The sequence below is a fragment of the Tauraco erythrolophus genome, chromosome 7 (genome assembly GCF_009769465.1).
Source record: "Tauraco erythrolophus isolate bTauEry1 chromosome 7, bTauEry1.pri, whole genome shotgun sequence".
In the NCBI taxonomy this organism is placed as follows: Eukaryota; Metazoa; Chordata; class Aves; order Musophagiformes; family Musophagidae; genus Tauraco; species Tauraco erythrolophus.
Window position 1 is genome coordinate 439568 of NC_141471.1, and position 22996 is coordinate 462563.

Here is a 22996-nt window from a genome sequence, read left to right on the forward strand (position 1 = left end):
GGAGAGCAGCCCTGAGGAGAAGGACTTGGGGGTGTTTGGTTGATGAGAAGCTCAACATGAGCTGGCACCGTGTGCTGGCAGCCCAGAAAGCCAACCGTGTCCTGGGCTGCACCCAGAGCAGCGTGGGCAGCAGGGCGAGGGAGGGGATTCTGCCCCTCTGCTCTGCTCTCCTGAGACCCCCCTGCAGTGCTGCCTTCAGCTCTGGGGGCCCCAACAGCAGAAGGACATGGAGCTGCTGGAGCGGGGCCAGAGGAGGCCACGGAGATGATGGGAGGGCTGGAGCACCTCTGCCATGGAGACAGGCTGGGAGAGTTGGGGCTGTTCAGCCTGGAGAAGAGAAGGCTCCAGGGAGACCTTCCAGCACCTTCCAGTGCCTAAAGGGGCTACAGGAAAGCTGGAGAGGGGCTTTGGACATGGGTGTGTAGTGACAGGACACGGAAGAGGGAAGATTTCGATGGGATCAGAGGGAGAAATCCTTCCCTCTGAGGGTGGTGAGGCACTGGCACAGGTTGCCCAGAGAAGCTGTGGCTGCCCCATCCCTGGCAGTGTTCAAGGCCAGGCTGGATGGGGCTTTGGGCAACCTGGTGTAGTGGAGGGTGTCCCTGGCCATGGCAGGGGGGTTGGAACTGGATGATCTTTGAGGTCCCTTCCAACCCAAACCGTTCTGTGATTTCTAAGATGACTTTGGCAGTAGCTCACTTTTTGTGAGCACATCCAAACATCCTGACCAGAGATATTAGTAAAACAACAAAGATAATTCCAAACTAAAAGTTATCAGAAAAACTTGCCTTTCTGTGTTGGAAACAGTCCTGTTTTTTTAGTAACCCTTTTAGAGAGGGTTGGTGAGCCTTGGTGAGACTCAGAGCTTTTCAGTCTCCTCGTTCTGCTGTTTGGATTCCAGTTCTCGACCGTGGCGCGAGAGTATGAATACAGACCCAGCTCTACTCTGCTAAATTGGGCGGTGAAGAAATGAGTTGGATGTGGTGTTTTAGGGCAGATCTGCACAGGGACCTTTTCAGATCTTGACAAACATCTTTTTGTCGTGACGGAGGAGGGACGTGAATGGAGAGCTTTGGGAGCCGCGGAGAATGTGGAGCGTGGGTTTTAAACCTTCATTTCTAATGGTTTGTTTCAGTTTACTTAATACAGATGAAGAGCTTCTTAACTGGCAGCTGAGATTTTAGGTTTAGTTTACTGCGAAATGGATGTTCCAAGAGTAGTTTGGATTTCTGTTTTACAGCTATGCAAGGAATTTTTTGCAAGCTACTCGCGTAAGGTGGGACTCGGAGCTTTCAGATATATCAGGTTCCGCTTGCGGACACAAAGAATTCTACTTAAACCAAATGCATTTAATCTTCTGAAAACGTTCTTAAAGGAGAACATAAAACTCCAGAAGTGATTCCTCTGAAAATTAAACTACACACTTGATAAGTTAGGCGTCTAAAACTCAGCTAACAATTATGTATTTGTTTAAAATAATTGAACAAAAGTTAATGTCACTGTGTTTTCACTTTTCTTTCTGGTTCCAGGCAAAGTGCTTCATGGATTTCAAAGCTGGAGGTACATTATGTCACATTCTTGGTGCTGCTTACAAATATAAGAATGAACAGGGCTGGTAAGTTTTTATTTTTGATTTATACACCTCTTGCATGAAATGAAGCAGATGAAATGCCTATGCGAACTACTTAAAGTTTAATAGTTTCTGGAGAATTGGGTAGGCAAGGGAGTTGGAGATGGGAAGAGGAAATTTTTTTTCCTGTTTTGCTGATGGTAGCTTTTTTAAGACACGCCCCCACACTTCTAAATTTAAAGATAAGTTGTCCAAGTTTAAGGTCTTGAGCCTGTGGGTCGGAAGTTAATGACAAGCTGGAGGCTTTTTTTACCATTTATTTGCTTTGTGACTGAGCAAAGTAACCACTATCTTAAAATCATCATTTCCCATCAATAAGATGTAAATCTTTGTTACTGTATTGAGTGTAGAGTTTAGTTACAGTGGGGAAAACGAGCAGCATTGCATGGATACTATTAAATGGTAAGTTTTCCATTGCTGATCAGCCCCCATAAGTGGGGAGTTTAAGTTAAATTAAGTTTAATGCCCGTGTAGCATTAAAAGTCTTCATGTGACATCCCAGTACTGTTGTGGCCTTGTTTTTCTAAGTTATAATTCTCTTTCCAAGACAGCAGTAGCATGAATTACTGTACTTGAGAACACTGGAAAAAATCTGAGGATGAAAAGTTGATAGATAAAAGTAAGCAGAGATTGTTCTTGTACATGGATGTAAATAGTTTCTGAGCTGATGTTGTGCAGACCTGTAACAGCGTTCCCGGAATTGTCTGTGTTTCTGCTACCCAGAAATGAAAAGGCAAAAATAAAGTTGTTTTAGCGTGGTTTGTTTTTAGGAGATGTTTATAATCCTATCAGCTAAATGGTGTCTGCTGGTAGGAGTCAGCTGCTGTCAGGTTTTTTCCTACTGCAGTATTGCCCACACCCCGGGCATGGTACGTGTTTGTGGTGCTGCGCGTGGCGTGTCTTTCAGGAGTGTCTTGCTCCCTCTTTGCCTTGAGATAAAGGAGTTAAAAGGCTCCTGCTTCGTGAATATTTAAACATTCCAATTTTTTTCAAACAAATTGAGCTTTCAGTTGTTGAAATTTGTCAGCAAAACTCCGATACGTGGCTGCCTCCTCTCTTCTCCCTCTCTTGCTGATTCCTCAGTACTAGTGAGTAGTGTCTTGTGTCTGTGCATGTGGGATGTAGAGGGAAGTAATACTTGAATTTAACTCTGAGGATCAGACTTAGAGCTTGGAATGTATCCTTCACTGACTCAACCAAATAATACGTGGTGTTTTGCCTGAAATATGATTTTTTTTTTTTTTTTGATGGGGGGCATTGTTGCTCTTGCTTAACCTGTTTGTGAATGATCTGTCTTATAGGAGAAGTACCTTTCCTCGTCATAATAGGTATGTCTGAAAAGTGCACTTACCCAGTGCAGCTGGACATACCTTGTCTATCACTGCAGTTCCAGTAGCTGTTTGCCAAAACCTGTCAGAGGGCGTCAGTTAAACTAAGGACAGGAAGAATTAGTGCTACTGTTTTATCTAAATGGGCAACTGAAAAAAAAAAAAAGTGCTATTTTTTAATATATTGGTACGCTTCTCTTCAAAGTATAGGTTTCAAAAGCAGGCAAAACTTTAGGGGCACATATAGCATTAAATGACTACGTAATGCAGATTTTAGGCAACCAAATGTAAAAATTTTGGTCAAACTTGAAAGCCTTAAGTGTCTCTGTTTCATAGGTGCTGAAGGCTTTATTAGATATCTAGGAAAATCGGTTAATTTGTGTTTGTTTGGTATTTGTCCTTCACTTCTCTGGAACTGTTATGTTTGAGAAGTGTATGTTTTGAGTACAGACTACGAGGCTGTCGGTAGGTGAATGCTGGAGAAATGACTTGATCTTGGCCATTAAAATCCTGTGTTACAGGCATTAAATACTTTATTATCAATTATGTTGTGCAGTGAACTGACAGACTTGATGAATGGTCCTACTTCTGGAAGTCAGTGTAAGCTTTTCAACATGCACAACGCTATTTAAAGACGTCGTACATTTCTTCTAAAATTACAAGACTTGTTCTAATAGTCTAAGACCATTGGAATAGCCAGGATATTGTCTTCAAACCATTTGCCAGGTCCTTAGGTGAGATGAGGAGTCCATGGTGCTGGTTTAGAAGACAAGCCATCGTTCACTGATTGGGAATGTTTTAGTGCTGCCCAACACGACAGCACGTTTCCGCAGTACCACCTGCGAGGGCAGCTTCTTTCTGAAAGCGCTGGAGAACCTCAAGTGGAGAAAAACGTGGTGGTCTCAGCTGAAGTGTCTGTGTTTGATTTAGTAGTGTCGGATGGATGTGATCCATCCTTGTGTGGTAATGGGTTTTGTGACTAAAAAATCAATCTTGCTTTGGTTTACCTTCGTTGTGTGTTTATAAGCTTTAAAAATTGATTTGATGTGTTACTGGAAACAAGCATACGTTTAAAAGAAACTCATTAGATGTAGGCACAGGAATAAATTCTTGTATTTTAAGCTGAGGTGTTAACTTAGAGCGTGGTAATTATGTGCTTGGCTTTTTCACTGTGATAAGTGCACAGATACTTTTTATTTTAGACAGTGAAATCCCTTCTGCCGGTACTGCCGCTGCTGAACACCAGCTGAGCACTCCAGTTAAGAGCATTTTCAGACTACAGCAGCTGTTTTTTCCAAAACTTGGGAGGTACCACAGTGCACCAGACAGTGTCTTACACCTGAGAGTCAACACCTTGATTATCTAAACGTCTCCTGGTGCTTTGGAAGAGGCTGAATTGTTAAGGCTCAGGTCCTCATGGGTTTCAGAGGCTCCTACAGCACGGCTCAGCCTGGCTGGTGGTGGTGACCCCGTGAGATAGTGCCGGTGCAGACACCTGTGGGTGCTGAGCTTGGTGAGACCGGTGTTAGTGCTGTTATTGTCCCACCTCTCGGGTTCTTGGGGGTCACCATTCAAATTCTTCATTTGAGTGGATTCATCCCCGACTTCTGGGTCTGTGTATGGTTCAGGTGGACACGGCAGAATGCCTTCGGGGGGCGCTGGTGGTTCTGCCCAGAAGAAGGTCTCAGATTTTGTGTTAACCTCCCTATTTCTGGCAGACACTTAAATATTTCAAGAATTTTGGTTACTTTGTCAATGAAGTAGCGAACTCTAAAGCACCAAAGTCCAATAAGACTATCATGAAATGCTTACGTGGGTTATGAGTTACCCATATGCTGTGCATGGGGTGGATAAGGAGTTCTGAAAATCTCAAACAAATCGCTGTGTTTTTCCTGGATTAGAATCTGGGATTGGTGGATGGTACAACTAGAAGTAAGAGAAGTGTGAGAGCTCGTTCATGAATTTTCTCATCTCATTTTGAGTACTTGATTATGGTTCTGTTTAATTATCCTTTGTGACTACAGCGGAACGCACAACCCCGCTGCAGGGTTTTCTTGGACGGCATCAACCTTCATTTTACCTAAACACTTCACAGATCAGTTGTGTTTTGTTGATTTGGTTCATTGTGATTTTTCTTGCTTGCCAGGGCTGCCAAGTGAAGCGAAATTATTTGTGATTGTGCTTCAGGTGTTCTTATGTAGCTGTGTTTTGCGGAACCTGAAAGATTCTTGACTACTGAATGGCAGAGCACTGAATTTAATATTTTTGAATCATTTTCCTTAACAGGCGGAGGTTTGACCTGCAGAATCCATCCCGAATGGATCGAAATGTGGAGATGTTCATGAACATTGAGAAAACACTAGTGCAGGCAAGGAACTCCTATACCAAACTGTGTGTGTTCACGTGCTCGGGGAAGGGATTCACCAGCTCTTTATGGACCTCAGTTGTGACCCACTGAGGAGCTTCATCCTGGGCTTCTGTAGGATTATTATACCCTTCCCACCCATTTTAGTCACAATTTCTTTTTATCTCTTGGAAACTCCAGAATGTTTTCACTGATACTCTGCGGATATGCATAGGGTGAGAACAAGCTGTTTGTCAGGTAGGAGAAAGCATCTGGAGTGTCTCTGGCTTCCTGTGAAAGAAGCATCCTTAGGAAGAATATTTTTTTCAAACTCCAAGCTCAGTGTATAATATAGTCAAGATGTTAACTTTCAGTTGCATGTCAAAAATGGAAATGGGAGGGACAGCAAAAAGAAATAATACTCTTATTATAAAAAACTATTGCCATCGTATGGTGGTTTCAGTACACAATAGAAGTAGGTGTTAAAATCCAAAATGAAATGAATGTGTACCTGCAGATATCATAGGAATGCATGAATCTGCATGTCAGTGCAAAGGACAGATTCAGATTTGGAAGTTGACATGCAGGGGACTTAAATTCCCTTTTCAAAGTCTTCAAGAGCCTGTCAAAAATTCTTTGAAATCAAAAGACATAGTTTCCATTAAAGATGATGTTGTGAAAGCAGTGACATAACAGCTATGTCGGGGCACGTTCCCTTCATCCCTGATAATGTCTCTGACAGCTCACAGCAGATCTGCCGAGAGCAGAAGGAAACCCGGGATAAGACTTTTTTTGGTTTATCTCGCCAGTAACCTACTAATTTCTTATTTAACTTCTTATTCTTTCCACTAGAACAATTGTCTCAGCAGACCAACCATCTACCTCATTCCAGATATAGAACTGAAGTTGGCTAATAAGTTGAAGGATATTGTCAAACGTCACCAGGTAACAGTTAAATAACATACCTTAAAACAAATGTTTGGTCAGTTGTAAAACAAAATGTATTTACATGACTTCAACACATCAGTTACACCTGGATCATCTGACGACACAGGGCAGCAGCGACGTGTCACTTGAGACCAGAAGTTCACTGTTTGTAAAATGCCATTTGTGGTTGTCCTCATGTGGAGATCGAATCATAACTCTGTTCAGTAGCAGTTTCAGGTTCACTTTTAGAGGTGAGAAGTAGTCACGGTGTCTCGATGAGTTGGCTGCGGTCCCTAATGGATTGAATGTTCAATACCTGCTTATATAAAGCAGAAGCTCACGTTCCAAATCTGAGACCAAAGAAGGTAGCGTGTGACACAACTGTCGTAGCTACGTGGGGACACCATAAGGAAGCGTTAATCTTAAAATAGTTGCTACTTTTTTTGCTTTATTTTACTTGCTTTTGTTCTTGCTTGTGCTGAACAGAACACAAGCGACAACGGTCGCTCGTTTATTAGGCAGTCAGCACGTTTCTGAGAACGTCAGCGTCTTGCCGTTGTAATTTAACGTGCTAAATGGGGAACTGAGCAAGATTAATAGCTTCATCTCTTAAAAATGTAAACAGTCCTTTCACTTGTCTTCAGAGAAATATCCTGGAATGTGAACTGGAGATGGTCTGATAGCCATTTGTGTTACGATAATTCATGGCTGTAGCCAAAGTAAACTCTTTCTTTTCCAGATTAAATGTATTTCCTGTGTTCAACTTCAGTTGTGTAGTTTTTCACAAGTTAGTCTTGATTATTCAGCTGATTCAAGATGCTTGCTGTTGCTTAAATTAGAGTTAATGATTCAGTTTTCCTTTCGTAAAGGAATTCTGTAGTGAACACAAAGCATGCTGTGTCCATGAAGGATTTAAGGGACTTTTAAAGCAGGCAGCTTTCTCTCTAAAGGCATGTGAAGAATACAGAAATTGTCCCTAATTCTGCTTTTTGGGCTTTCTTCCTTTGCCCTACCTCTGAATTCTCATCTTGTATTTGTGTTGCTGCCCGTGCTTGCTCATGATCTTGATTTTTTTTTTTTTAACCTATTGTTGACATCTTCCCTCTTCTCCATCCCTGGTACCTGTAGCTCCCTCCCAAGACGTTCCCAAGTCCTCGCTGCTCTGACTGCAGCCTGTGCAGAAGAGTTGCCTGTTTCTTGCCCCACCACGGTGCTGGTGTGATCTCTGGGCTTATAAAAAGAGGTGTCAGTAAGGTGGTTGTTCTCTCTGCTGATGAAGATGCTGTTACTGTTTCTGGTAGTCACACTTTTTCTGATTTTCTTTATAAATGTTGAGGATCCTTCTGCAAAGAGCCAAAATAATAATTTAGGAACTTGAAAGCAGGTAATGAGTGAGATTGAGCATTTATGTTATCTGCTTCAAGAAACATATATTGTTGGTAGAGAACTCTTCCATCTTGTCACATCTTTAGCTTCCAGTCACATTCAGTTTGGCAAAGGCAGGGAATAAGCCTTACCATCTGTTTACATCTTTCAGAAAGCTGTTTTAATGTAGTTGTCCATCCTTTTGTTTTCAGTCAAGATGGCATCTAAGATAGACTTCCTGTTTGTCAGGTGTGTATTGGGTTTTTTTAAAGCTCCATTGGAAATAGCTGGAATTTACTGATCTGATTCACAAAGCTCAGATTAGGTATCTAGAAGAGCATCTTCAGCTCATGAGGAATGAAGGGAGAATTTCCATTATTGTTTCTTAAACACTTTGCAGGTTCTTCATCCAGGCTCTTTTGTTTTTGAACGCTTTTAAATTCTTCTTGCTTTCTCTCTTGCTCTTTCGCTGCTGCTCAGGGCACCTCCTCTGCCTTTACTCACTTCTGTGAACTCTTGTTGGCGTCGGAACTCTTGCCCTTCAGCCCCTGATTCCAGAGTAACCTCCAAGTATCGCTACCACAATGCGATGCATCTTGATGCTTTTTTAATTTTCCTCCTTTTGATGCTCTCTTCTAAAGAAGTTGTTTGCATGTTGTTAGTTGTAACCTATCCCATATGTTCCGAAGTCCTTTAAATAAATCTGTCAAGTATTTATAAAATGTAAATTTTGAAAAACATTTTCATACAAACTGTTCCAAAACATAACTCCTCTGCAGAAGAGTCCGCAGACTGTGAATTTCTGCTCTCCTTGGAAATAGCTCTTCATATATGGAGACTGGAGGTGTCTCTGCAGCATATGGGAGAATCCTTATGGTTCTCCCTGTGAGGGAAGGACAGAGCTTTCTTGGCTGGCCACACTGAGCAATGTTAGATACTTATTTAACAGATATCTAATTATGTAGTAGAATTTCCATGCGTGATGATGTAGGTCCAATGGGAATATAATTATGGCCTGTACTTAAATGTGGAGGAATTGCTTCATGTACCACTGTTTGCAACATCTACATAAGCATGAGAAGTACATCTATTGCTTCTCATACATCAAGGATATGATGTCCTAAACCAACAAGAAGAAAAGCATGCTCGTGTTTGAATATTTGACAAAACAATTGCATCATGTTAGTGTTACTGTTTCCGATTTATTTCCTTTGTTGTTGATGATTTCGGAGGCTTTCTTGAAAGAATGAGTGTTTATTCTGTCTCTTGATATACAGCCTTTCTTGACTGCTAAGGATGTCCCATTCAAGGCAGCCATTTCTAGTGACGTTTCTCGTGACTTTATCTTATGTACATTGTAATATTTAGAAATTGCTTTGGATCAAAATGTGTACTTTGTGAAAAATGTTACAGATGCTTCCTTATAAAATATTCATCAGTATGTTTGTATGAACGGATAGTTGGGCAACGTACAGAGAAAACTGGGGCTGAAGAAGGAAGGAAGGATTTGAGATGAAGAGAGCAAGAGATGACATAGCAGCAGTCTCTTAAAATAGTTTCCGTTTCCTGGAACTTCCTAGAGGTGGTATTCTTCTTACTTGCCTTGAGGTTAACCTTGAATATTTCTAGGTAGCATGGGGTAGGTAAAAAGAAGCAACCAAGAAGTTTTGGGTAGTGTGTTGAAGGTTTCTCATGCAGTTTCCTCTCTTCTTCTACCTTTCTTACAGGGAACAGTAACTGAAGAGAAATCAAAGGCTACCCACCATGTTTATCCAAGTCCTACCTCAATGGATGATGGTAAAATTGCTTTCCAGTTTTTAAGTGGAAATAGTTTTGTAACTGAATTCCGTTAGCACCTGCAGTGCTGTGTTCAGTTCTGATGCCCCCAACAGCAGAAGGACATGGAGCTGCTGGAGCGGGGCCAGAGGAGACCACAGAGATGATGGGAGGGCTGGAGCACCTCTGCCCTGGAGACAGGCTGGGAGAGTTGGGGCTGTTCAGCCTGGAGAAGAGAAGGCTCTGGGGAGACCTTCCAGTACCTTCCAGTGCCTGAAGGGGCTACAGGAAAGCTGGAGAGGGGCTTTGGACACAGGTGTGTAGTGACAGGACACGGGGCAATGGCTTTGAACTGAAAGAGGGGAGATTTCGATGGGATCTGAGGGAGAAATTGTTCCCTCTGAGGGTGGTGAGGCACTGGCACAGGTTGCCCAGAGAAGCTGTGGCTGCCCCATCCCTGGCAGTGTTCAAGGCCAGGTTGGATGGGGCTTTGGGCACCCTGGTGTAGTGGAGGGTGTCCCTGCCCATGGCAGGGGGACTGGAACTGGATGATCTTTGAGGTCCCTTCCAATCCAACTGCTCTATGATTCTATGATGATGGGAGTTTTTGCCGACATAGAATGTTCCTCGACTGTTCCCAAGAGACTTTGTAAAAGTATTTATGGGATTAAGAATGCCAAATAAAATCATTGGGTGTCTTGCTTCTAACTGCTACGTATAAGAGTCACATTTTTAAGCGATGCAACATTTTCAAAAAAAGGCGTGTGACACTGGTTAATCTTCAGTGGTTGGATTGGAAATTGAGATGATTTTATTGCTGAATGCAGGTAGACATTTTGTTTGTCCCAGGTAATTTGCAGGCTGAAGTGGCGTAAAACTAAGGGTCTGGAAGAATTTAAAAAAGAAATTAACTTAGTTGAAAAATTAAAAGGAAGCACAGCGAAAGTAGGGCACTTAAAGACGAAAATTAATGAAAATTTTCAATTTTGTTGCTTCCTTGGTGTCCTGCAGTGTGTAATTATAGGTCAAAATGTTGAGTGAAGCATTATTAGAAATCAGCTTATGTGTATGAAAGGTCAGCATAGATGCCAAAGTAAATAAGAGTGGAAAAACTGCTGTCTTCTTGTCTTGATAGGTTGGGAATGCTGATAGGCATCAGTGCCCGTGGCTTGGCAAGGTGGTTACAACAACACGTAGACTTGATTGTCTAATTGATCGTGAGCAAGCCAATGGAGATTGGTGGCTTTATTAGAATGCAGTCTGCCTCTGCATGAAGTACTTGGGTTCCACAAAAGCCATTTAACAGCTGCCTTCATCAGCAAATGACAAAAAATTGCTCTTAATTTTTTTATTTCAAGTACATTTCATCATCTGGTGGGTCATTGTTGTTGAGCTGATGGCCACTAGATGGAAGTGTTCACTCCTGTATAGGAACCAGCACGTCTTGCGTGTCCTCTGGTGGTTGTTTATCCTGGACTACTAGTAATAGCATGCCTAGCCACGGGTTTGTGTGCGTTTTGAACCACTTCAGGTGCTCAGAAATCGTTTGAGCGTGGTAGGTCTCATCTGTCTTGCAGTCAGTGAACATGCAGATGTGCTTGACAGAGCTCTCTTAACCCCTGAGTATACTAAGATGAGAAAACAGCCATGAATCCAAGCTGTGTAACTTCACACAGGTTCAGATCCTCAGGGTTTCTCTTTTATAGAATCATAGAATCGTCTGGTTGGAAGAGACCTTCAAGATCATCGAGTCCAACCGTTCCCCCTGCACTGTCAGGGTCCCTAAACCATGTTCCTCAACACCAAATCCACACGGTTTTTAAACACCTCCAGGGATGGGGCCTCCACCACCTCCCTGGGCAGCCTGTTCCAATACTTCACAACCAACTCTCTCTGGAAAGAAATTTTTCCTGATATCCAACCTAAATTTCCCCTGGCGTAACTTGGCCATTCCCTCTCATCCTTTTAATCCTGTTCTAGGCCACATTTTGATGTTTGGGTTGCAGGGGGTAGGTTATTACAGTGCCAGATGTGCAGTTGGAAGGAAAACCACCTTTAAAACACCAGTCAGACGGAGCGTATGCTTTATTGCAAAACCAGCAAAGTATTAATGTTGCTGAGGAAATCTGTATTGACTTGAAGTCCTTGTTAGCACGGCTGTGGAAAAAGAAAGTTGAAATCCAAGTTTTGTTTAGACTCTTGGAAGTTTTTTATTAAAAGCTGATTCACCACCTACCCCTGCCCTGACATTCTTCCTTCAAAACTCTATTTTTTTTTTTTAAATACCTGTTGAGAGTGGAATTTAGTAATGGGAAGAGGGTCTTTTGAAGCAAATATAAATCAGTAGAAGTTGTTAATGAGGCGATTCAGATGTCTAAAGAGGATACAAAAAGACAGGGGAAATATTTACCCCTTGACAAGAAAACCTTTTGGGAGAAGTTTAGTCTTTTTGGTTGTACAGAGATTTTAAAAAAAAAAAAAAAGTGACAGACTGGAGTGTGTCTCTCCACATTATTTCTTCTGTCTTTACTGAATGACGTTTTGGAGGATTTGCTCTGTTCCATTCCGAGTTCCAGGCCCAACTGGCCAAAGAGTTTGGGAGATGAGGCAGGAGAAGATGAGCTGGCAGGGGATAGTGGTTCCACCTGCCAGCCAGAGATGCCTCCTGCTCCTCTTGAGAAGCAAACGGACTGTTTCAAGCCTCCTTGGATCTTAATCTGCAGTGTGTTAGGGCACGTCACCAGGGAAGGAAATGTAATAATTCTTAACATTAATATGATTTTACTAATGTAAGATCTGTCGTATGCAGGCAGAGCACATGCATGTTTAGATGTGACAAAGATAACGCAGGGAAGTGTATTCCTGTGGCAGGTCAGAGCGTTGTAGTTTCACCACAGTAGACTTTCATCATAGATCCCAGAATCCCAGAATGTCAGGGATTGGAAGGGACCTCAAAGGATCATCTAGTCCGATCTCCCTGCCGAGGCAGGACCACCTAGATCAGATCACACAAGAACGCGTCCAGGCGGGTTTGGAACATCTCCAGAGAAGGAGGCTCCACAACCTCTCTGGGCAGCCTGTTCCAGTGTCCTGTTCTTCCTTACTGGGAAGAAGTTCTTCCTCACGTTTAAGTGGAACCTCCTGTGTTCCAGCTTATATCCATTTCCCCTTGTCCTGTCATTGGATGCCACTGAGAAGAGCCTGGCTCCATCCTCATGGCAGTCACCCTTTCCATATTTATAAACATGAATGAAGTCACCCCTCGGTCTCCTCTTCTCCAAGCTAAAGAGACCCAGCTCCCTCAGCCTTTCCTCATCGGGGAGATGCTCCACTCCCTTCATCACCTTTGTGGTCCTGCGCTGGACTCTCTCCAGCAGTTCCTTGTCCTTCTTGAACTGAGGGGCCCAGAACTGGACACAGTATTCCAGATGTGGCCTCACCAGGGCCGAGTAGAGGGGGAAGATGATTGCAGTGACTTTGCTATGACTGGCTGTGGAAAAGCATAATTGTGGTTCATGTGCTTTGCAGTCTGACCCTGACGCTGGATCTCTTTTCCCTTCGCAGATGAATGGTTGAGACCTGTGCTGAAAAAAGACAAGCAGGTGCTGGTGCACTGGGGATTTTTTCCAGACAGGTAAAGAAAGGTGGGGGAGGAAAGCAGACCCCAAATCTTACACTAGTTTGTTGATTAAAACTTGCAGGTGGGAAAATCCGTGTCCTCAAACAAGCCATTTCTTTAGTGTCCAAAGTCTTACTTCTGATAGCAGTGTGCTGTGTGTTGTACCTCACTGGTAGTGTTAGGAGACAAGCAGGGGTTGTCTTATTGAGTATAATCATCCAGTAGTTTAGTTTTGCTGCCATCTGTCTTGGTGTCCAAGGCTTGAGAAGACTTGGATCAGTGGTTTAAAACTGAAATGTGCATCCTCGTTTGTGATACGGGCAGGTTGGTGAGGTCAGAAGAGGAGGGTCTGTTTTTCTGCAGAGCCTCTGGTAAGGCTGCGAATGGAACCAACCTTCCAGAGGGTGGAATGAGCCTTTCCATAAAGTTAGTAGGACTTTAAAGCCAAAAAAGAGAACTTCTAATCACTGAGTTGAACTGTCTTTGACAAAGAGATTGCACTTCATGAGTTTCCTTTAGTAAAAAAAAAAAAACAAACCTTAAAAAAAGATTCATAACCCAGCATTGATTCCTATTTTAATAACTTTTTTGGGGGTACTAAAATCTGATCTGCTGTGCATGCACAAAATTCTTGGGAATCGTATGCGTGTTTCAGTGGAAGAGAGCAAACAACAATCACACTTAAGCTCTTTCTTCATGCAGATGAGGAACCTTTGAATATTTTTATATTTGTCATATGCGTAGTCACATTTGTGTTGACTCTGTGTGTGTATGTGTATTTATAAATATCAGTATAAACACGAGGAATGCTATACACACATTTTTTGTTGTATATGGCTTACCCCAGTTGCTCAGAACCTGGTGTTGAAGGAGAGGATGCATGCTCCTTTCTTCTAGGAATCCAGTATCTCTTGCTTTAAACTCATAAGAACAGAAACAAGTTAATTAACTTAATGCCAGAGTTGGGACAGATGACTCAGAAACTACATTTATACCCCTGAATCTAGAGAGCAGATTTGCAGTTTTAGGCTGGAGCTGGCTTCACTGAGATGGGTTATAAATTCAGAGAGTTAAAAATGTGCATTGAGATGCCTCAGACCCCTGCATTTTTAATGAGCCCTATTTCTGTAGCAGAAACCAGTGATTATTCCTTTAACTTTCCGTTGAGTGGAAAGCACTTTGCTATTCTGTCCCAGCAATATGATTTGCACATGTCAAAACTGCTGGATAAATACTCCTGCTGATGATCTTTCTGGTTGAAAAGCCCAGGGGACCAATTTTGTTTTCTCTTGACTCATTAGCTATGACACTTGGGTTCATGCCAATGAAATAGATGCTGAAATTGAGGATCCTCCAATTCCTGAAAAGCCATGGAAGGTGAGTCTCTCTTCGACAGCTTCCCACGGTGACTGTATTGGTATAGCTCATGCTCAGGTGCCACTAGATAGATGTTTTAATGTGCTGCTGAACAGTGATGGCCGTATTTCCATATATATGGAAAAGCAGAGTGATGTTTCTAGAGCTGTGATGAAAATGTCCGAAGCGTTTCTTTGGCCTGCGGAGGAATGCTGTTGAAAAAAAATAACTTTATGAGTGAAAAGGACAGATTATGCATTGCTGAGTCAAAATTACTGTGTTGATTTTGGCCTGACTTTTGAGGTGTTTTGTGTTAAAGGTAAGTCCTTCCCTCGCTGCTGAGGTGCACCCATCTCCGAGCTGAAGCCTGACAGCTCATTAGAAGGCATAATGGTGTTATACAATGTTTAAGGAGAGGAAGTGGGGAAAACACGTATTTTCGTGATGTTTTGGAAGAATATTGTTAGAGAAGGAGCTATCAGGTTAGAAACCTGAGGTTACTGTTATAGAGCTTAAAACATATTTTGTGTGTGGAAAGTTCATCTTTTTCTATACTGCAGAAATGGCCAAAAATAGTAGGAGTTGGATAATATGGAACCTGAGAAGCCTCTTTAGGAGAAAAAAATCTGAATTTTGTAAGTTTGGTACAACTGAAATCTTGCAGGTTCTCTTTGAGTTATTGTGATGGCAGCTTTATTTCTGGCAGATTCAGCTGTTGGGATCAAAGGAGAGCTGTGGTCTGCTTGACAGACTGTGTGTGGCCGTGGGCTCCCCCGGCCCCTGGTCTCACACCGCTACGGAAGTGCTTGAGTTGGTTTGTCTTGGCTCGGTGCCACTGCTGAAAGCAGCTTCTGTATGCTCTTAGTGCAGGGCACAGTTCAAGTTTCTTGATTTTACTAAATTTTCCCAAAGCTTTGGCACTGCTAATGAATTGCAGTGTGTGAATGCAACTGTCCCTAGAGTTAGAGCCAACGTGGAAGTGTCTGGGAGAACCAGTAGCTGTTTAAAGAATCCCTGAGGATCGTATCTCACCATTTTTTTTTATGGAAAAGTTCAATTTAGTGGGAATTCTGCTCTTAACTGATGTCATAATGATGCGGAATGTCAGCGCTTCTCGATCTGTTGAACATGTGAGCTGTCAAACCAACATCGGCAGCTTTGTTTAGGTTCTCTACGTAGTTAGTTTTCTTTAGGAAGGAATGATTTGCCTTTCTGATTTAGATCGTTGCAAAAGAAGAATATGAAGCAGTTATAATCAAACAGTAAACACTACTTTATTGTCCTTTCATTGGACTTCCTCTTCTATACGTAACATGGCGATGTTTTTTTGTGTGTGCTGCTGATCCGAACAGCAGAATTAGAGCAGCTGAGGTCAGAAAATAACTTGATGTCTCTTCAAACACTACTTATTCCAAGTAGTTACCTGTAAATAACTGAAACACATGCCTTTTGTGCTTAAATCATACTAAAGCTCAAGAATTTGTTTTGAGCTATGTAAACTAGAACTTTATTTGAAGGTGGATCTTTTAAGTCAAGACAGTCAATCTTTTCTTTCCAAGATACAGCCAACTTCTTAATTTTTTTGGTCTTTTGTGCCACATCTGCTGAGTTGATCTGTATATTTAGAAGATTTAGATAGTGATTTCCAGCATCCAAATACAGAGCCATTGTCCCAGCTGTGAGAAATGACCTCAGACTTCAAAAGGCTTAGAAATGACTGAGGAACAGACGCGGCATTCACTAGACTTACAGGCATGTTCATCCTTTATTGTATTGCTTCATGAAACCATTGTGTCAAACCATTACGAGATGTTTGGAAGTTCAGGCCCTGATAGCAAAGCTGCAAATATTTCCTTCGTCCTGTGAGGTCTGTCATGGAGTTATTTTTTCAAAAAACATTTTGTTCTGTTCTTTAGGTTCACGCCAAGTGGATTTTGGACACGGATATATTCAACGAATGGATGAATGAAGAGGATTATGAGGTAGATGAGAACAGGAAATCAGTGAGTTTTCGACAGCGAATCTGCATGAAAAATGAAGAGGTAGGTGGTTCTCTGCTTAAGGAGTGAACTTGTCGATACACTAATATGCTTTATCTTTGCAGAAGTCAATTTTTTTGGCACCTAAAGTTGCTAAAATTAAACCAATTAAACAGGTTGAGGTGCCTCTGAAAAAACAGTCTAGTTTAACTTTTTTCTGATGTGTTCCCTTTATCCAGAAGTCTAAGTGTGCCCTTTGATTTTTATTTTTCCCCCCTCCCTGAGGATGGTAAGAGATAGGACCAGCGCCTCTTTCTCATAACTGAAGCCATGGGTGTGTTAAAAAGCTATTTGATTTCCCAATTCTCTGTACCAAAATACTTACTAACTAATTTTTGTATCCCTCCCAGTGCAGGAGGTTAGTTAGGACTCTGAAAACACATTTGTTTAACCTTGAGGCCAGGCCAGTGGCTAGGAAATCTCTCCTGGTGGCTGGCGTGTGTTGAACAAGTCTCACATCAGCGTTCGAATCTTGCTCTGCTTTAAGAGCACGGTTGTTAAGTACACCACCTTTGCAGCATCCGGGGGGTGGCTGTAGAAAGTTTAGGGCTTGTCACATTGACAAATGGGAATATTCTGAGCTGAATGTGGTGTGATATTGCTTTTAGCTTCTCTCTTGTAGGATGTGTTAAGGTAGAGTGTGCCTACAGCAGTTCCATAACTGGAGTGTTTGGGATGAGCTGACTGCTTTGCTTCTCTAACAGCCTGTACGCAGTCCGGAGAGGAGAGACAGGAAAGCAGCGGCCAGTACAAGGAAAAGGAAGCATTCCCCTTCTCCACCTCCCACTCCTGTGGAGTCGAGAAAAAAGACAGGGAAGAAAGGGTGAGTGTCTAAGTCCTGGAATTTGAGGTGAATTTTCTTGAAGAAGTGCTTATGGGGAGATCTGTCACCTTTCACTTGTCTCACCTTAAATTACAGTAGAATAATTATTTCTGCAATAGACTTGAGTGATTTTTCTTGTGCAGTATGTGTAATTTCTTCATGCCTCTATAGAAATGTATTGCCTGCAGGTGGAGGAGAATCTAGTCCAAGTTGTCACGTTATCTGTGTCAGTGGTGGGGTTCATTACTGCATCAAAAATAGAACCTATCAAACAAAAAGTTAACCCAGCTGCTTCTAAAGTAACTCAAACTCCTTCTATTATTAGTGCAATCATGTAGAGCATGTACACTTTTTGAAGTATTACTGCATTTAATTGAGATTTTTTACATAGGTGGGTGTTTTAAAGTCTACTTCTCAAATGCAGCTGTAGCAACATAGTGTTTGTGATTACAGGTGGCCTACAGATGAGGGTTTTTCCTATGCTAGTTTGATGTTTTTTTAAAAAAAGAAGTCAAAATTATATCCAAATAAAAGGTTATTTGTGGGGGTTTGTGCATGGATATGGAGGGCAGCACTTTTGAACTAAAAATTTAGGTCTTATTTAAGAGACCTGTTGAGCTCTCATAAGAGAAGACTGGAAACTTATCGTCTGAGGTGAGAAAGAATTAGTTGGTAATCTGATGTACTTCTTTGTTCTAAATGTGAAGTCTGAGTTAGATTCTGTAAGCAGAGGTGTGGGTGATTCTGCCTTTGTTCCCAAAACGGCTTCCTTGGTACACAGAGTTGATTGTACGAGACAGCTTTGTCCTTAAATAAGGCAGCATCCCTTGGAATGGTCTGCTGCCTCTTTTGTTCTGTGCAGCAGATGCCCTTATTGCACCTTTATAAAGGATAAATGTAAGTGGATCGCTGCTCCTTAGACTCTCACTGGAATGCAAGAGCTGCCAACGTGCTGGAGACAGTTTTGGGTTGGAATCTAGATTTATATACAGTGGCCTCCAGTCTTGAAACTGGAAAATACCTTTTTTTAAAAAAACCTTAACTTTGTTTTGGTAGTACACAGAGGATGTATTTCATTAACTCCACCAGCACCACTTCCTGCAGCATTCATGTTTTCCTTAGTGTTTTAACCCAATCTTTTAATCCTGGTATCGGAAGAATAACGTCAAGATGAGAACATTGACAGTTGCAGCTGGCAGAGAATTTGTGTATGATCTGTTTTAGACAAGCAGCCTTGTATGGGAAAAGGAGAGGGCAGAAAGAAGAAGATGAGCAAGAAGATCTTACAAAGGACATGGAGGATCCCACACCAGTACCTAATATAGAAGAAGTGGTACTTCCCAAAAATGGTAAAATATGCATACAGTGGATTCTTTGAGTGTTAAAAGAATTGCTTAAACAGCACTGGAAAAAATACACGTGTTTTGTCAAATCTTTGATATACTTTGTGGATATAGAGCCAGCTGATCTGTGCCCATCTAAATATCAAGTTAGAGATTGGAATGTGACAGCTGAGAAGGGCAGTGGATTCACCTTCTTTAGGATTTTTGAAATACGTTTGCAAAAATCCACTTAAATGTTTAATTTCACCTATTTTAGGATTGCTCTCACCCGTTTTACAGAGTTCATGTTTTAGGGTGTGGAGTTTTCTGGAGGAAAAGAATTGTATGCTGAGAACCCAAGATGAGCAGGTCAAATGAGTGGAAACTCTTAGCAACACACCAAATGCATTCAGTTCTTAATCCCTTCCAGAAAAGTGTTCATCTGTACGATACCTGTTAAGTGAAGACAAGTCAGAAAACGAATTCCTTTTATCAAGTCCTTGACACCGAACCTTTCTGACTGTCACATCATTTGGTTTTCACCTGGTTTGAACTTGCATGTAAGAATTGTTGTGTGTTGAACGGGTGGAAAAGGCAAAACTTAGTCCATTAACTGCATGAGTAGAAGCTGCTTTGAGTTTGGATGTGGAATTACAGAGAAATCAAACAAACGGTCTGTTGTGCTCAAACTGTGCAGATAATTCTTTTGAACTGCAAAGACATGAGAAACAAAACTATTTATTGATAAGGTACTAAAAGCATGCTAGGCTTTGATAATTGTATCTTGTCTGATGGTTACTCATCAGAGTTTCAATCTTCCTTGCCTTTGTAGTGAACCCAAAGAAAGACAGTGAAAACACGCCTGTGAAAGGAGGAACAGTCGCAGACCTCGGTAAGGCGAACACACGACACCCTCCAGCACCCCTTCCCCTCAGTTTTATAGTAAAGTCCTGCTTGCAGGCCAGCAGAGTAAATATTTTTAAATCTCTCAATTTTAAAAGGGTTCTCTAACTCTATGCTTTTATTGAATTAATTCAGTTTTCATACGTATTCCAGCTGAAACGTATTGACCCTTTGTCACTTGCAAGGCTGTTCCCTTGTTACGCACGTTTTTGTTATATATATATATATATAAAAAACATTTTGTTATATATATATATATAACATATATATTTGTATGACACATAAGCTCTTTGCTGGCAGAATTTTTCTTTTGTCACTGGGAATCAAGGTGAATCACAGGTTCCCTGAGCTTTGCTAAGCCTCTGGCATAAGAGATATAAACTCGTGTCCCCTGTCCTATTCTACAACGCTACATTTAGGGCACTGGCAAAGGCAATAATTAGGTATGGATTCCTAAGTGTGGAAAAATTATAATTATTCTTCCTCTGGATTCTTAGCTGTTCCCTTGTCCGGGATAGTTGAGTGCCTGTGTGAGGGAGAGATTGCCTTAATGATGTGTGGTCCACTTTGCCTTCCTCCTTGCTTCCCTTCCAACACAAGTGAAATATTCTTCCCAGTTAAGCAGCTGCATTGCTGGGAAGGATTACGAGCAATCGGATGCTTTTCATTAGTGTGATTCTCAATGCTTTTACCTTTCAGACGAACAGGATGAGGAGACAGTCGCAACTGGAGGAAAGGTAACAGCAGCTGTTTCTTACTAAGATTGGGAGAAACCCAGATCATAGAATCACAGAATGGTTTGGGTGGGAAGGGACCTTTCAAGGTCATCTAGTCCAGCCCCCTCTGCCACAGGCAGGGACATCTTCAACTAGATCAGGTTGCTCAGAGCCTCATCCAGCCTGGCCTTGAATGTTTCCAGGGATGGGACATCTACCACCTCTCTGGGCAACCTGGTCCAGTGCCTCACCACCCTCAGAGGGAAGAATTTCTCCCTTAGATCTAATCTAAATCTCCCCTCTTTCAGTTTAAAACAATTACCCCTTGTCCTATCAAGATCTTCATCTCATCTTCAGGAACTTAGCCTACAATATTTTTCAAGTGATATATAAGATTAAGTCAGTCACTGATGGGAATGTTGTTTTCCTATTATAAAAATTCTATAAATACTGTGAGATTATTTTGTATTTTTAGATCTAGTATGTTAAAAATGAGAATGAGACAGATGCAAAGTATTTTCAAAGAAGTGTTTTTCAGATGCAAGATTTTTCAAAGGTTATGTTTTTCTTTACGTTTCAGGACTAAATCTAAAATCTAGATAAACTTCCTGATCATTTTATTAGAATTATCAGGGTAGTTTCTATATTGAATTGCATTGTTGATATGCCAGGCACGTTTTTAACAGCTTGCCTGATCATGCAGGTAAGAAACGATCACATCTGTATTAGGTTTATACAGTTGCAGGTCCTGCACAGACACAGACTCTTGGATGTGCCCTTAGTTATACACATAATTAAGAAAATCTGACTTTCCATACTGACATATTTCAAGATTTACCGTATTTCAGTTCCTACATCCAATCCGTATATGTGTTTTCAGAAGTGCTCAAAAAATCCTTTATTATGCTTAAAAATGAGGAAAGACGACAGCTCTAGGTGTGCAAACCACTGACTAGCTGGTAAACAACCCTTCTTTTAGGTTTTAGGCACAGGTATCCCACAAAGGAGCACTGGGTTTGAGTAGCCAGATGAAGACATGTGAACAGAGATCGCCAAAGGACAAGAGAAAACGGCCTCAAGTTGTGCCAGAGAGGGTTTAGATGGGGTAGGAGGAAAAATTTCTTCAGCCCCAGGATTGTTGAGCATTGGAACAGGATGCCCAGGGTAGTGGTGGCGTCACCATCCCTGGAGGTATTTAAAAGCCATGTGGATGTGGTGCTGAGGGACGTGGTTTAATGGTGGACTTGGCCCTCTTGGGTTAATGTTGGACTTGATGATCTTGAAGGTCTTTTCCAACCTAAATGGTTCTGTGATTCTAAAATATGATTCTTAGGCAAGCACTGTTTTCCAAGTTAGGGAAACCAAGTCAGAAGGAATGCGACAGCAGGCTTTGCCAGGATGGGAAATGCATTGGTTTGTGTGTGTGTGACTTCTCCACCCCTGGGTCTAGAATGACCTGGAACTGTGGGACTCATGCAGCAACCTTAGCTTGTGTTCCACGTTAGATTAGGAGAGGTTTGCTTTTTATGTCCTATGCCAAAGAGTGTTTTTGGGGAGGCCGTGGTCCGTTTCTGTGTTTAGTGAACATGTTTTGAGAGGAGAAGGGTTGAAAGTTGAAGGGATGACAAGAGCAAGGGCTGCTTTTCTGAATAGCTACTGTCAGATCGCTAAGTGTATTTAGAATGATACCTTGTTATCTTGGGGGGAATTTAGTCCCCAGACAGATACATCATTGATACCAGTGGCTCTTTGGGATCTTGCTTTAGGGACTTGGCTATTTTTAACAGTCTGTTGTGTTTCTGTGGAAGCTGTCTGGATTAGTAATTCGGGTAAAGAAGAACATTTAATGTTGAGTTACCTACAGGCTCTTCAAATAGCACCTGAGGGTTTCTCGTATGGTTCATATCCTGTCCTGACCCTCTTCTTACATTACCTCTGTGCCCCTCTCTGTATCGTTTTGGATCAGGAAGCGAACGCATGCGGGAACTCAAGTTGCAGAACATCTAGAGTTCCCAGGAGGCTTCTGTTGTAAAGCAACAGAGGCTTGTCCCTCTGCTTGGAAGTCTTAGTCTTGCTCACTGGTGTCTTCGGAGCCCTGTATGAGCAAACTCACGGGTCTGTTCACCCTCTGAGTGGGAGCACATCCAAGGACGTGCACAGTCACGAGTTGAATTTAGTATCTCTTCTTCATAAGACAGAAACATCCAAGATCAGCTTTAAGATTGACCAAAGTGACTTTATTCAAGCAAAAATCCAGGGTAATGAGACGCAGTTTTGCAGACGTGAAACTATTACTGCTGACAAGTGTCTCCCAGTGAAACCAGAAGTAATGAATCTGATTTCCATTAATGCTCTTCTGAGGAGTGAGAAAGTTAACGAGGGAAGAGTGGCAAAACTACGACCTGCCGTAGACAAAAATGGCTGCGGTGTCAGTAACTGGAGATGGCAGCAAGAGCCAGGCTGGCAGCTGAGAAAGTACTGGAGATTGGAGCTGTACCCATCACACGTGCTTGTAGTATCCTGCAGAATTGGCATGTGGTGTTTCCTCCCGTAGTTAGAGCAGCTTAATTTCATAAACAGGACGTGGAGCATGATCTGACCGTGCTGCCGAGTCTGTCCTTGAGATTTGAGAGCTGGCTCTGTAAAAACTTCTTACTGGCCTTATGCTTTCTGTATATTTTTATGAACACAGATTACGCTTTCTCTGGTCCCTAAAATTTTTCCCCACTGAGCAGAGATTGTGTCAGGGAAAGTTTATTCTGTGTAGGATTGGAAAGTACTTGTTTTGGACTGACTTTGTCCTGGCTGAGAGTTGTTGGGTATGTCTCTTGCAGCCTACTAACTGTTG

At 42.0% G+C, this 22996-nt stretch overlaps 1 protein-coding gene across 2 annotated transcripts in view; it reads left to right on the top strand.

Annotated features, from left to right (window-relative positions):
• The window catches only part of SMARCC1 (SWI/SNF related BAF chromatin remodeling complex subunit C1), a 100834-nt gene that overhangs the window by 13882 nt on the left and 63956 nt on the right, over window positions 1-22996 (top strand). The window contains exons 3-14 of one of the 2 annotated variants that reach the window (XM_086614436.1): window positions 1530-1615; window positions 2932-2958; window positions 5245-5326; window positions 6155-6247; window positions 9322-9391; window positions 12935-13004; window positions 14291-14366; window positions 16262-16387; window positions 17089-17207; window positions 18432-18556; window positions 19362-19421; window positions 20132-20169. In XM_086614436.1, coding sequence (XP_086470562.1) covers window positions 1530-1615; window positions 2932-2958; window positions 5245-5326; window positions 6155-6247; window positions 9322-9391; window positions 12935-13004; window positions 14291-14366; window positions 16262-16387; window positions 17089-17207; window positions 18432-18556; window positions 19362-19421; window positions 20132-20169 — 972 coding nt within the window. The remainder of the gene's footprint in view (window positions 1-1529; window positions 1616-2931; window positions 2959-5244; window positions 5327-6154; window positions 6248-9321; window positions 9392-12934; window positions 13005-14290; window positions 14367-16261; window positions 16388-17088; window positions 17208-18431; window positions 18557-19361; window positions 19422-20131; window positions 20170-22996) is intronic. The other variant, XM_086614435.1, reaches the window with a different exon arrangement.